Source organism: Rattus rattus, chromosome 2 (assembly GCF_011064425.1).
Source record: "Rattus rattus isolate New Zealand chromosome 2, Rrattus_CSIRO_v1, whole genome shotgun sequence".
In the NCBI taxonomy this organism is placed as follows: domain Eukaryota; kingdom Metazoa; phylum Chordata; class Mammalia; order Rodentia; family Muridae; genus Rattus; species Rattus rattus.
The window spans coordinates 195,569,541-195,584,281 of NC_046155.1; the positions used below are offsets into that span (position 1 = coordinate 195,569,541).

The following is a 14,741-nucleotide window of genomic DNA, read 5'->3' on the forward strand; positions in this document are numbered from 1 at the left end:
TCCCCAGCTCCGAAAAAAAAAAAAAAAAAAAAAAAAAAAAAAAAAAAAAAAAAAGAATTACCCTGAGGTATAAATAGATTCATCCACTCTAACTCGGTCCACTCTAGTGGGGATGGTAACAAGTGGAGATGATGTCCCGGCATGAGCCAGGACAGAGGCACACAAATAATTTCTGTACTTTCTGCTTGGTTTTGTTAAAAAGTATTGTGTCTTGTTCAAGATGAACAGACACTAGTATGACAGGATGCGTGTCTAAGACATGTTGCTGTGTCCTTGTGGGAAAACATGATCCACGATGTAATAAACAAGTCCTCAGCACTAATTCCCACCTTACAACATCTGTACCTAGGAAGCAGCTGAGCAGTAGTCAAGGACTATGAACTGGAAGGGAGACCAGGCAGGAGGGCGCTGGAGGAAGACATTTATAATAAACACAACAAAGCGAAATCACAATGGTAACGGGATGACTTCTCTGGATCCTGACTAAAGGAAGCAGACTATGGAATGACAGTGTGAGACAACTGAGAACATGAGTAAGAACCTGTGAGAGGCTGTCAATTTTCAGAAATCATCGAACACGTGTTTGTTGAGCAACTAGCATTTTACAGGAATGAGCACAAACATACTAAGACTCCCTAGAATAAAACAGACTTTGTAAGTCAAAAACTCACATGTTGGTACTACGGGTGGGATTGCAGGGGGAGGTACCACAGGTGGGGGAACTGGAGGTGGCATAAAACCTACATGGAAGAAAAAAAGACCAAAGTAAAACAGCACAAGGAAAATTACTTGTTTGAAATCAAAGGTTTCAGAAGTTCTAAATGAACACCCACATTTTCCTGCTGTTTTAGGGTGGGGTTTTCACTCTGCTGCCCAGCTCTTATGGAGCCCGTGGACTAGGTCAGTCTATGTCAACTTCTCAAGGAATGCGGACCTCAGTGTTCCACCAGACCAACAAAATGTCAGTTTTAAAATGGCCTCAGTTTCCATGCTAATGGATCCAGGCATTATTTTCCAATTAAAATGACTTCTACACGTACTTTACTTGATTCCTCTAAGGCAGATAAAGCAGTGATCCTGATCACAGCACTCGGGTTTTTTTTGTTCACTCACTAACACTCTGTGAAAAGCTCTGTGCTGCTGATACACATGGTAAGCTAAGGGGTCAATGTCGGAATGCTGCTCACGGGGAGAGTGCTAAACCTATCTCAGTTAGTGCTCACAGAAGGTAACACGATGCTGTCCGTCTGCCAGTCACTTTACTTCTTTAACATGTTATGTTATTTACCACGAGGTTAACATACTTTGTTAACTTTAGATTATATGTTTTAAATTCTTGAATAAATGACATATGTCATTATATGAATATATGTCTTAAAATCAAATGACATTTTTGAGATCCTACTGACCACAAGACCAAATTATGAATCTGCTTCTTGCAGTTTTTAATAGTGTCACTATTAAGTTAAATAAAGAGGCTGAAAGGTGTGAACCAATGGATCGAGAGTCTAGAGAACGGACGCTAAGACTGGTTTCTTCCTGTGCCGAAGTCTGCAAACCATTGTACGGCACTGAGGCCCCAAAGCCAGCATTCATGATACTCTAAACAGAGTTAAAACAGTAAGATATAAATTCCTTACCAGGAGGTGGTTGTGAAGGGTTAAAACTTGCTCGTAGAAAAGGAGGTGGAGGGATGGGGCTGAATCCAGGAGGGGGGACAGGCATCGACACAGGAAACGCTGGTGGAACTAAGCTAACTGCAGGAACGGTTGGTGCTACAGGAATCTTTGTGAGTAGAAAATGTCAGTTAGCCAGTGTCTCCACCTAAAGTGACTACTACAATATGGATTACTATAAATATGGATTACTTTAAAGGGAAAGCACTAAATGTCCTTACATCTGTTTGCCTCTTCCTGTGTACTTTTTGCACACAGTATCAGTCAATAGGTAGTAGCACAGCTCGAGACTGTAAGCAACCAACTCTCGTCAGCTGGCAGAGGCTCGGCCTTCCTTAGCACCTGCCCGCGAGGCTGCTCTGGGAAGCAAGTTCTCTAAACTTTGTTTTCTAATCTTAACACAATTATCTTTTATTCATCACAACTACAAAAAGCCCAAAACATCTCTCCAGCATGGCTTTCTCTCGATCCTGACCCTCAAATGTAAGGTCTGCTCAGCATCTCAAGGTCACTGCCTAAAGAGCACTTCAAGGGTCTCACACACAGAACAAAACGAACTCCCAAATGTTACTCCCAAGAGAACTCTCCTTGAACCATTTTCTATGCTGGGAAAATAGCACTCTCCATACTTGTAATTTCTCAGACCAGGTATCTTTGTCTCCTTTTTGCACAACTCCAAACTCAATACCCATGGCAGTCCTGTTGGCTGTGGCCTCCAGGTCGACTCCCACCCATCCACTTCTCCCTCCTGTCCTCACCATCCTCTCCATGTCACATCACCTCTCACCTACATTGCCAGGAATGTTCAGTCCAGCTCCTCTGCGCTGTCTGCTGTAGCCTATTCACTCTCAGCAGTATAGCGAATAACTGAACTCAATCTCTGACCCCACTCCTCCAATGGTTCCCTGCACTCAGAATGACAGAGGAATTCCTGAGCTGACCTTACAGGCTCTCTCCTGCCATTCAGGCCTTCAGCTTGGATTTCCTCACACACATACAGAAATGGCTAATTCTTGACCACCTTTGAAGAGCTGTCGATGAGACAGGAGCACTCTGAGCACCTCTTTAAGAGGGCACACAGCCATGTAGGCATTCCTGAGCAGCCACACTCCTTTCTCTATCCACAGGACCCAATCCTCTCTTTACATTTTTTTGTCTCCCTGAATGACAATGAAAGCTCCACATTTCCCATGGATGGACCCCAAGCCCTAGGACTCCTAGTACCGTGCATAACTGAGCATACTCAATACATAAACATTTAAGTATAAATAATACCACTTCCAACAATAATGATTTTTCAAAATGTTTCACTAAATCCATTAAAATTATTTGATTAATCTAATAAAATTGTCAGATAATATTGTTGATAGAAATCTGCTTGCACAGAAAGCATCATCTAAAGAAAATACTTCAAGGCTAAGGGCATTACACCCTTTGTGCATTTAGTACGATAACACCATTGGACCTGCAGAATGTTTTTAACATCTTAACGACAACAGCCTCCAACTGTTCCTCAAGAATAAAATCAGATGGGAAGGTGCAAGGCCATTAAGAAGGCAGCTAGTACTAACCTGCAGCATGGTGACAGGAGGAGGGAAAACCTCTGACTGCGTTGTGACCACTGTCTCCTTCTCAACTGCAGCTGGACTCTGTGTCGTCTGGACGGTCTCTTTAACGGGTTCTGAGGTTTTCACAGTTTCCCATTCTAAGTAAAATATTTGAAATTGATGTCTTTTAAATGCAGCTTCCCAGGTTTCCCTCCCATTTATGTTACATCTAAATACTAGGCAAATGAAAAATGAGTAACACAGGAGAGAAAACGACGACACTGAGCTGTAACAGTGACATTCCATACAAGTTTCTCGATTGAATAACCAGTCCTGTTCCGTGTGCCATCAAGCTCAATTAATGAAGTAATGCAGAGAAACATCCCAGAGAAGACCAGAACATAAGAAACAGAATTAGTTAAGCATGTGGCACATATCCCCAGCCAAGAACTTAGGAGGTAGGGGCACTAGGACAGGAATCAGAGGCCAGGCTGGGCAACAGGAAATCCATCACTAGCCTCCACCTTTTTCAGAGCAAAGAGCAAACATGAGTAGCTTTTACTTCTCTGTACATCTGCCTTCATTTCCTCTGTTCCATGTTGATCAGGTTCTGGAGTGCTGTTTCCAAAGTGGACACTTGTCTCAACTCTTAGATATACTACACCCACAGACCTACGTCCATTCACAGTGTAACACACCTATGGCTGGTTCTCGCTAGTGTGTTCTCCCCCCTACCTTTCTCCTTCTCTCTGTCCTATTTCCCTGCCCCCTCCACACCACCCCCACCCCGTCTCATCATGCAGCCTAGGGTAGAACTGGTTATGGCTTCAGATGGGTAGAGAGCACATGTCTTAAGACATCAAGGATTGAGTCATGTGCATCACCATACCTGATGTGTGATCAATTTCTTCATATACCAACACAGAGATCCTATCTAATTTCTTTTTGCTTATTATTTACTTCTTTTGAGTACAATATGGTTTTTCCAAGTACGGAGTAAAGACTCTATAGACCAGGTGATCTCTCTGTTCTAACCATATATACTTGCCACTGTAAATAATGTAAAAAGGAGAGAGAAAGAATGAGAAGAAAGAGGAGGAAGAGAGAGGAGGAGGGGAGGAAGAGAAGAAAGGGAAGAAGAGAAGTCCTAAAAAAAAAATATGTATATGGCTGTGGTTCCACAAGCTACTTTTTCAGACCAGGCCATTAGTAGGTTCCAGCCCAGAATGTAGGCCAAGGGAGCCTGTGCCACATTCGCTAAAGATGACCTTGTTTCACTATCAAAACATCAGTTCCTGAAGAATCAACTGTCATGGCAGAAGTTCAGACAACTAAAAGAAGGATTGTCCTAGGAAAACAGCCACAGGGCAGGAAGCAATAAACTGTGTTGATCTATCTGGTGGTCCTGAGGTTCAAACCAAGGGCCTTGCTTATGCTCAAAACATGGCTCCTACATGAGAGACATCTCCAGACAGAAGGCAACAACATCAAGGAGATGTCTGCATGTGTTTCTAAGCAGGACAACTACCCTGAAGCAAGCAACCTTTGATAAGAGAGCGAAGATAAGAAACAGAAAACCATACTCTGCACAAATCCCAAACAGTGACTAGAGTTTTTCCTTCTGGTTGTGGCTGTAAATACTACTATTTTTAAAGAGAGCACGCCATATAATCATTGGTTATAGGTAAAATATGAAATGTTTCAGATGGTATTATGCTACAGCACCTGAACCAGCATGAGAGTGTCTGCTACTCCAAGAAGCTACTAGAATCCTTGTTTTCCACTTAAAATTTGTAAAATTAAAAATGCTTCAAAAAACCCTCCCTGTGTAAAGCTTTTTCTTAAATATAATTAAAACACTGTCATAAAAGAAAAAAATCTACATTTGCAAGCTTTCATTTAGTGTTTTTCTAAACAATTTCTTGACACATATGAAAAAACAAAATAGTGAACAGTCAACCTCGGAAACAGCATTGTTATTTTTCTTCTTCTTGGAGTCAAATCCAGGAAATAAGTATAGTTTACTCTGCCTCCCCACACATTTCTACTATATCCTTCTGATGTGTACTGTTTAATAAAAAAAGCATTATTACTCTTACCGGCATTTACAGTTTCCTGATCAATCATGCCTCCCTCTGCAAAGCCATCCAAGTCATCTACTTTAACTTTTTCCCAGGGTATATATGTGACTCCAAGATCCACGTCCCAGAACTGTTTGTATTCTGTCTTTACACCTTTGTTCAAAGCCCAGGCAATCTACCGGGAATGGAGAGAGAAAGGAGAAAAAGGAAGATCGCATACATACTGAAATAAGAAGAAAGTTTGAAGTCATATTTAAACAAATACAAAAAGCTCACTTTTCTGAGTACTTATTTTAGACTTGTATTGGGGAATCATGTTTGCCACGGAAGATCTGTTTCCACTTCTTATCCAATTCTAAATAACTCATTTTGGGATATAATAAAGTCTACTTTTATAACAAAATCTCAATTCCACTGGCAATAACTAGGATGGTAATGAAGAGTTTACTAAAGTCCTGTACACCACGCCAGTACGCATCAGTGATACTGAGTTTAAACACACACAGTCAAGCAGTGGTACAAGATAGGCACGCACTGTCTTTAGAAAGAGTTCAGAGTTTTAATTTAGGTGCAAAAACTGACTAAATGCATTCTCTCTATTAACCTTAATGTTGCAACCCTTTAACGCAGTTCCTCATATGGTAGTAACCCCAACCATAAAACTATTTCCATTGTTCCACCAGAACTGTAATTTTGCTGCTGTTATGAATCATAATGTAAATATATCTGTGTTTTCCAATGGTCTTAGGTGACCAAAGGGATGGTGACCCACAGGTTGAAAACCAATCCTCTAAACAGTCTAAATGAAACTGAGTCAATCACAGAAGGAATGAGAAAACAATAAATTCTCAATGTGAAGACTAAGAAGAAAAAAGTGCTTACAGATAAACCTTTTAGAAGAAGGCTGGCTTTAATAAGAAAAAGATAATGTAAAGAAGTAGTAAATGAAAGACAAACCTAAATAAAGAAGATCTAACCAGAACAGGGCCTGAGTTGGCCCACGTGTAAAAGTCAGTGTACTTATTCCTAATTATGACTCAATAAGACTCAGCTCTTAAGCTTGCTAAAAACATCGAAGGTAAGGCCGGGATGGAGATTAGCGTGAGAGTGTGTGCTATAACATGTTCAAGGCCCCAGGTCTGATCCATCAAGAAGCGAAGGGGAGGAAATGATAAAAAGAACCGGGGCCTTCTAGCGGTGCAAACAAGAAGAATCATGTGACATTGCCTATGAAAAATGTTTGGCTGTGATGTAAGAGGCTGAAATGTTAGTCATCACTATACCACAGACTCAATCACAGAAACGTACCTTAATGACCTTGGAACCAATTTTATAGGATCCTGAACTCAGTTTCTGGAGAGCCCGAAATGAATCTTGTCGATGAACCATACAGACATATGCACAGCCCCTGGGTGGAATCATCTATGAGGGAAAAGTCCTTTTCTTTACAGAGAGCAGAAGGATGGAAATTCATTCTGACATTTGCTTCTCATAAAACTGAACATGTATGACAACTGACCAAACCACCACATTAATTCTCTTTCTCTGTTTATTGACACAACACATAGGTAATCAATTATTTATTCTTAATAAGCCCTATATCCACCCTTCCATTCTGAGCCATAATAAAGGTGAAATGTTGAATACATGTTATCAGTTCCTTGCCTACAGAAACAGAACTGTATAGTGAAACAAAAACAAAAACAAAAACAAAAACAAAAAAAAACCATGAATATTCTGCACATTCAGGAGCTTCATAGCAAACAGAGAACACTGAGCAAAGTGAACAAAGCGTGTCTCGCTGAGAATCACCATGTCGGACATGAAGAGAGCTCAAGAGATACTCACATTAATGGATTCGATTTGTCCAAACTCCTCAAAAAGGTTGGTTAAATCTTGCTGTGTAGCCTTCTTGTCCACTTGGCCAACCCAGAGAGTGGTGCTGCATACTGTCAGGACAGAGAAGCAGGGCCTTAAATCACAAGGACACAGGTGCCTCAAGCATTACTAATAACACATCAGACTCAACCTAAAATGTAGACAACCTGACAGCTCCCCACAAATAATGGCTACATTTAAAACTGACTGAGATCTTAGTGTCCGCTTACATTTCTACAGACCCAACTTCCTGCAGGTCACCAACTTGCAGGAAACAGCCGTAAATACCACTAACCTACCACCAGAGAAAAGTGGTATATCAGACTGAAAGAAAAGCTTTTGAGAGTCCCCAACTGACTCTAAAGTACAACAGTTTTGAAACTATTTCCTACCTGTGGACATTCTTTTTTTTTTTTTGGTTCTTTTTTTCCGGAGCTGGGGACCAAACCCAGGGCCTTGTGCTTCCTAGGCAAGCGCTCTACCACTGAGCTAAATCCCCAACCCCACCTGTGGACATTCTTAATACCATTGTGTTGCTTCCTGAGGCCAAGTCCCAGGATCTAGAAGAAGTTTATCACCTTACAGTAATGCCTCTGGCCTCATCCCTATCCTGAAGACTCCAAGAGCCTCAGTTTCCCCAAGCTGTGCTAACATGTTTCCTATTTTTTACAATGCTGCTCTATAATTTTTTTCATAACAAGTTGTTATGATTCTTCTCAGTCCCAAAAAGGGTGGTGGGGGGGAAGGCTTGGTTCTTGGGGTCTTAACCTGTTCATTTCCCTGAAAGCACTGTACTCTACAATCTGAGTCCAGGAGCAGCAGTGAGGAATACGACCACACTATTTCAAATGTGTTGAAAGAAAAGCAACCAGAGGAAACTGCTTCCATTTCAAGATGAAGAAAGTCTTGAGGTACTCAATGGAAGGAAGACATAGTCATCATGGTGCTTGCTGAACTTTTAACCAGAAATAGAAAATAAATTCATTCTAATTTATCCACAAAAGAAAATGAAGTTCTGATGCTTATATAGAACACCCATGAACTAGAGAAAATCATTCTGTGGGAATTAAGTCAAGACAGACAGAGAGCATGGCATGCTCTCAGACTACTAAGTAGAAACGGAAAAGCTGACGCTACAGAAGCAGAGAACCTAAGAGAGGGACAGGAACCTGGAAAGGGTTTTCTATGTACGGTCAAAGGTTGGTGGTCAGAAACAAACCAGCTCTGGCAGGAGGAACCTAGCCTGTGATACATATACAAATACAGGCAAACAGTCTAAGTAGGATATGTTTAAAACTTCAGAAAAGGGTTGGGGATTTAGCTCAGTGGTAGAGCGCTTGCCTAGGAAACGCAAGGCCCTGGGTTCGGTCCCCAGCTCCGAAAAAAAGAAGCAAAAAAAAAAAAAAACTTCAGAAAAGAGATCAGGAGAGCTCAAGGGTGGGTTTTGGGAAGGACTCAAGAGCATGAGTCATGAAAGAAGATAGAAGGCTGATTAGTTTGTTTCAACTCCACCACAGTGTTTCTTACACAGCTGATAAGAGCACGTACACAACTTCCTATGTCTACTGCAGTAGGAAGAACCCAGCCCCTGCTAATCCTGGGAAGGCAGCTGTAGAGGCACCTCCAGTCACTGATTACATCTACTGTACTGACCTGTTCACAATGTGTTGTGTTTTTGTTTTTTTACATTTTTCCATAGGAAAGGGTTATAAACTGAAAGTTTCCACTTTTTTCTTTGAAGCAAAACTATTTCAAATTATTCTACCATAGTGTTATTTAACATGTAATCTGCAATGCTGTGTGTAAAATAGACTGAAGTTTTTAAAGAGGAGTAATGATATTCTACAGAATTGACTACAACTAACTAGTAGTAATTATTTCAGTTTTATATATGTAAATTGCCTAATTTAATCATTACATTATGTATACATGTACAAAAATACCATATGGTACCTAAAAGTACATATAATTGTAAGGTGTCAAAAATAACACATTTGGGGTACTGGGGCCAGCAGTTAAGAGCACATGCTATTCTTATAGGAAACCCAGTTTTACTTCCTACCACACACATGGCAGTTTACAGCTGTCCGTAACTCCAGTTAAAGAGGATTCAATGTTCTCGTCTCAACTGCATAAACATCAAGCATGCACAGGGCATGCATGCATACATGTATTCAACACACAGATATACAAAGAGAAATAAGAGGAAAATGGATCCCATGCCTGTACCAACTGTTTTTTTATATCAACTTGACACAAGTTAGCACCAGCTTAGTGAAGGCAACTTCAGCTGTGAAAGGCCTCATAAGATCAGTCTGTAGGCCAGCCTACAGAGCACTTTCTCAACTACCGATTCATGTGGGACAGCCTAGCTCAACAGTTTTCAACTTGTGGGTCACAATCCCTTTCAGGGTCCTAGAAGAGCCCTTTCACAGAGCCTGCGTATCAGATAGCCTACATATCAGATGACACTACAATTCAAAATAGCAAAATTACAGTTGTGGCGTTAGGGCTCAGCACAACGTGAGGAACTGTATTAAAGGCCACAGCCTTAGGAAGCTGTGGTGCAGACACAGAGAGACTTTCTGTACAGCGCTTGTACAACCTTAGGGTGACGGCTGGGGCTAACAGAGACTAGAACAGCTAAAAGTAAAACCTTTGTTTGGCTGTAATAACTGATGCTGGTCAGCTGGAATTGCGAAATTAAGAAGAGACGAGCAGGAGATGGAGAACAGCTTAGGGGTTAAAAGCACCAGCTGCTTTTTCAGAGGACGGACCCAGGTTCAACTCCCAGCACCTACAACCATCTGTTCACAACCATTGTTTAACTCCAGTTCCAGGGGATTAGAAGCACTCTTCTGACTTCCATAGATTAGGCACAAAAGTAGTAGTGCACATACATACAGGCAAAACACAAGTACATGTGAAACAAACGGTTAAAAAAAAAAAAAAAAAACTTTTTTAAAGGGAGAGACCAGCAGCACTGAGGTAAAATCTTCTGGGAAATGGTTCCTCAGAGTTAGCACACAAAAGCTGTGTTCAAGAGGAGGCCAAGACTGTACCTTGTACTGGCAGCCAAACCTGAGGGTGTAACAGTACATGATTTTCAAGGTATGAAGCGGTCATGGAGAGCAACTAAGGCTTGGAACTGTGTGTCAGGGCTGAGTTCCCTGAAGAGAGCCCAAGAGAGGGTACAGGGGAAAGCACAGCAGGCGAGCCCAGCACTTTGGAGATGCCAGCACCGTGGGGGATAACGGCAGCAGCATGGAGTGCAGCCAGCCTGAACCTGAGCAGGAACAAGCTGTGTGTCCTGCAGAGGGTGGGCGTGGAGAAGGCTTCAAGCCCTTTAGAGGATGTCAGACACTGGGCACTCAGCTATTTGTACAACTGAAGCTTAATTTTGCTTTATTCAGAGTGCAACTGCCCTGGTTCTTCCTTCTTTAAGTAAGAAAGTATTTGTTTTTGATTTTATAGGAGCCCATAGTTGAAGCTTTTGGATTTTTAAAGAGACTTTTTAAGCATATAAATTTGTAAAGACTGTGAGACTACTAATGATTGTTGATGAGATTATTAATGAGGCTTTGAGGATATCAAGGAAAGGTTATACTTAACAAGTGATGTGTTTGAGTCAAGTTGATAACTTGACATAAGCTAGAGTCATCTGAAAGGAGAGAGCTTCAACTCAGAAAATGCCTCCATAAGATGAGACCATTGGCAATCCTATAGGACATTTTCCTAATCAGTGATTGATATGGGAGGACCCTGGTACTGTGGGTGGTGCCACCCTTAGGCTGGTGGTCCTGGGTTCTGTAAGAAAGCAGGCTGAGCAAGTCACAAGGAGCAAGACAGTAAGTAGCATCCCTCTATGGCCTGTGTATCAATCAAGTCCTGCCTTCAGGTGTCTGCCCTGACTTCCTTCAATGATGACAGTGATGTGGATTGATAAGCAGAATAAATCCTTTCCTTCCACGTTCTTTTGGTCATGGTATTGTACTACAGCAACAGTAGGCCTAAGACAACGCTCAACAGCTTCACAAAGTATGTGAGTATTGAATGAACAGATGGTAAATGAGTATTAATAAAGCTCCATTAATAAAGTAATGATTCTAAAAGATCCAGGGGTCATCACAGAGGGATGGAGAGCAGAGATTTGGGGTGAAGTGGGGGTCATTGGATTTGTCAAACAACACTAAAATATTTATATTTGGCCCCTTATAACGAGGAGCAAGTAAAAGTTTTCAGAATTTGCACTAGCTGATTATAATGTGAGAAGGCTCTGGAAAGATACCAAGGTCTAGTGAGATTGCCAGAACTTATAAAAAGATGCCATTGCCTTTGCTTTAGGGAACCTGAGTCTCAAGATGTCCTAGTAGTACCAAATGAGGGCGTAAATTCACTTTCCAAGAGCCACAGAAAGAGCGAGCCTAGGATGGATGTGATCGCAGTGCAAAAAAGTGCACACACAGCTATCTGTACAGTTATTCATACTCAGGTAAACTTACTTGAAGACCAACAGAAAATCCTACAAGTCTAATACTTTAGCTCTTGGGCTCTCTAGCAAGTGCTTCCCTGCTCACCTGGAGTCTATCAGTCTCCCCAGAAACAAACCTAATGGGAAAATAACTCTGTTGTACTTAACATGATCCTTGCCCCAGCCAGCTCCTGAAACAAACCCTACCATGACCAAATGTTTAAAGTACACAAAGCAGATTAAAATAGAGGAAATTTCTCTTCCCGTACAAAACTCGCAAGTTTATAATTTATTTAACAGTCACCCTGAGGTTGGCCTAGAGGTACACCAAATACCTAGCAGGAACAAAAACCTTGGTTTTAATCTCCAACACCACACACACTCAAATTAAAAACAATATATAAATAAATATATAAAAACACAGCAAGGGGTATCTATGTATACCTATTACTCCTACAGATGAGAATACTCATAACTGACAGTAGTCACTGCATCATGTTACAAATACCAGCCTGGCGTATTTCACAGACCCTTGGTCAGGCCAAACGTCACAACTTGTATTAAGCAGTCTCTAGATCTATCTGCTAATCTGCTTTTCTCTCACAAAAGTCTGAGTCAAAGCCATTTAATTACTAACAAGTCCCTCCCTTTTCAGTTTCTTACTCTGAAAATAAAAATTGGGTAAGAGATTTTTATAGCAGAAAGCTAGCTGTTTGTTTGTTCTGTAGAGAACAGAGACCAACGTTAGGTAGTTCTTCAAAAGCTGTCCTGAGCTTTCTTGGTGGTGGTGTTGGTTTTGAGGCATACTCTTTTGCTGGCCTGGAGCTCACCAAATTGGCTAAACTAGATAGCCTGGAATCCACCGGTGTCCCCTTCCTATTACAAGAGTCACACACCTTTCCAGGGTTTCCTGCTGAGCACCTCAGCCAGGCCCCTGCATCTCTGCAGCAAGTCTACTAGGTAGTGAACTAGTTTCCAACACTGACTCTAGGGAAGTCTGACACAAGGATGCCACTCACCACTTAGCGTTTTCGATCTGACAGGAGGCAAGCCCTTTTTTTGGCGTTCTTTCTCCCTTTCCCTGGCTCTGCGTTCACTTGAATAGGAACGTGAGGATTTTCTCTTTCTCTCTCTGGAGCGGGAGCGAGACCTCTTCCTGTGCTTTCGCTTTCGGGACCCAGAGCGTGACCTGGACCTCCGTTTTCTTGGTGACCTACAAAAAATTAAGTATTTTACTTCTAATGAGAGTATTACCTTTCAATTTGAAGTGAATGAGAAAAGGCAGCATTTGTTATATTTAACCACCTCTTAAACTATCCTACAGTATAATCAACTATTAAACATGTGATCCACTGTAGTCTCATGCTGTGACAATATTACTAACAGATGCTAGGTGAATGGCTCTATGTCTGAAACTTTATTCATTAAAACAAAAGAAAAACACAATGCAATGAAGGGCCTCACTCTCTGTTAAGTATCCTTTAGCTCATTCTCACACAGAATAGAAACGAAAATCTTAGAAAATAAAAACTACTTAGGTAGTTTTAGAACACCATATAATCCTGTTTTAATAATTTTAACTTCTAACACGTACAGTTCTTGACTTTACAATGCAAACTGATATGGAGTCACTTTCTTTACTATACATGTGTATCAACATGTGCCCACATAAAGGCGGAATGAAGAATGCCAGAGAGTGGTGACCTGGTTCTGACTATAGGATGTACTTCCTACAGGCTTGGCAGTATAGTTAAGATTCATAATACCTGCTTTATGGGTGTCTTGGGAGACACTCTTGGTATTGCTATACAATAGCTTAGAATACAAGTCATTTAGCTTGTTCAGAAGTATTAATTCCCTAAGTAAGGTATGGTAGTATAAACTAAAATCAACTATAATCCAAAAATCACAATCTTGTAACAACAGCTGTTATTGTTACATAAAGAATCCAAAGAGCAGACATATGAACGAAGGCTATCTTCTAGTTTTGGTTTTCAATTACTTTTCCTGAGACAATTTTTTTTAATCCCTAAATATTTCTTTTAAACTTGAAGCAAAGAATTAAAGTAAACATTCTATTAAATATTATTATAGAACCTTGATCGAGATCGTGAATGAGTTCTTGATCTTGAGCGAACAGCTACTTTCTTAGCTTCTGGTTCAAAGATCTCCTCTTCAACAACATCTTGCCCTTCATCAATATCCATATCCTTGGAAGGCAAAATTCAAAGCATATAAACAAAAGGTCCAGTTAAGATTTAACATACAAGTGCAGTTCTGCCTTTACAGTTATTCACAATATAGTATTAGTGCCTCACAGGTCATAGAGGTAAGAGTGTGAAAGACACACAAGACACACTACATTTAGGCTACAGTGTATTTACAAAGCACCTTACACACTTAAAGGACGTTGAACAATTTTGTTTTGTTTTTCAAGACAGAGTTTCTCTTTGTAGCTCTGGCTGTCCTAAACTCATTCTGTAGACCAGGCTGACCTCAAACTCATGAAAACAGGCCTGCTCTGCCTTCTGAGTGCAGAGATTAAAGGTGTGTGCCTCCACGGCCTGACTGATTTTGGACCTTTATGACTCAGAAAAGCAGTGACTTTTACCTGTTGCTGAATGTCTATGGAATCATCTAAATTTGCTTCAGGTTCCAGAAAATGCTGTTGGCTACTCCCTTGTGAGGGTGAAGCTGAGTGCTCAGAGCCAAATGCTCCCTCCTGGCTGTCCTGAGGAGTTACCTGTTGAGAACAAACAAATGTTCTGAGACAACATTCTACCAATGAAAACTTGAATATAGCAAGCACCACAATTAAATGCTTAAGGGGAGTCATGCTCACGACAAAGCGTTCCTAGAGTACTCCATCTGAAGTTGTACTTCATATAAATCCAAATGTACTTTTAAAAAGAAAGCCTCCCAAAGAGGGTATTATATGTATGTGCATAAAACGGTTAGAGTATGTAAGTCTTATAAAACTACTGAAGAGTAATAGAGATAATACTTAATGATAGCAAATTAAATTAACCTATAACTACATGATTAATTAGTATCAATGAAATACTCTAAAGGTCCAATTAAAACCTTA

The 14,741-nt window shown here is 40.8% G+C and overlaps 1 protein-coding gene across 5 annotated transcripts in view; it reads right to left on the reverse strand.

The window, feature by feature from the left end:
• Scaf8 (SR-related CTD associated factor 8) overlaps positions 1-14,741 on the reverse strand; it is a 128,832-nt gene that overhangs the window by 58,186 nt on the left and 55,905 nt on the right. For 4 of the 5 annotated variants that reach the window (XM_032894760.1, XM_032894765.1, XM_032894762.1 and 1 more), the window contains 9 exons: positions 14,265-14,396; positions 13,751-13,863; positions 12,673-12,866; positions 7,153-7,253; positions 6,613-6,726; positions 5,323-5,479; positions 3,248-3,381; positions 1,641-1,785; positions 672-740 (listed from right to left, as the gene is read on the reverse strand). In XM_032894760.1, the coding sequence (XP_032750651.1) occupies positions 672-740; positions 1,641-1,785; positions 3,248-3,381; positions 5,323-5,479; positions 6,613-6,726; positions 7,153-7,253; positions 12,673-12,866; positions 13,751-13,863; positions 14,265-14,396 (1,159 nt within the window). The remainder of the gene's footprint in view (positions 1-671; positions 741-1,640; positions 1,786-3,247; positions 3,382-5,322; positions 5,480-6,612; positions 6,727-7,152; positions 7,254-12,672; positions 12,867-13,750; positions 13,864-14,264; positions 14,397-14,741) is intronic. The other variant, XM_032894764.1, reaches the window with a different exon arrangement.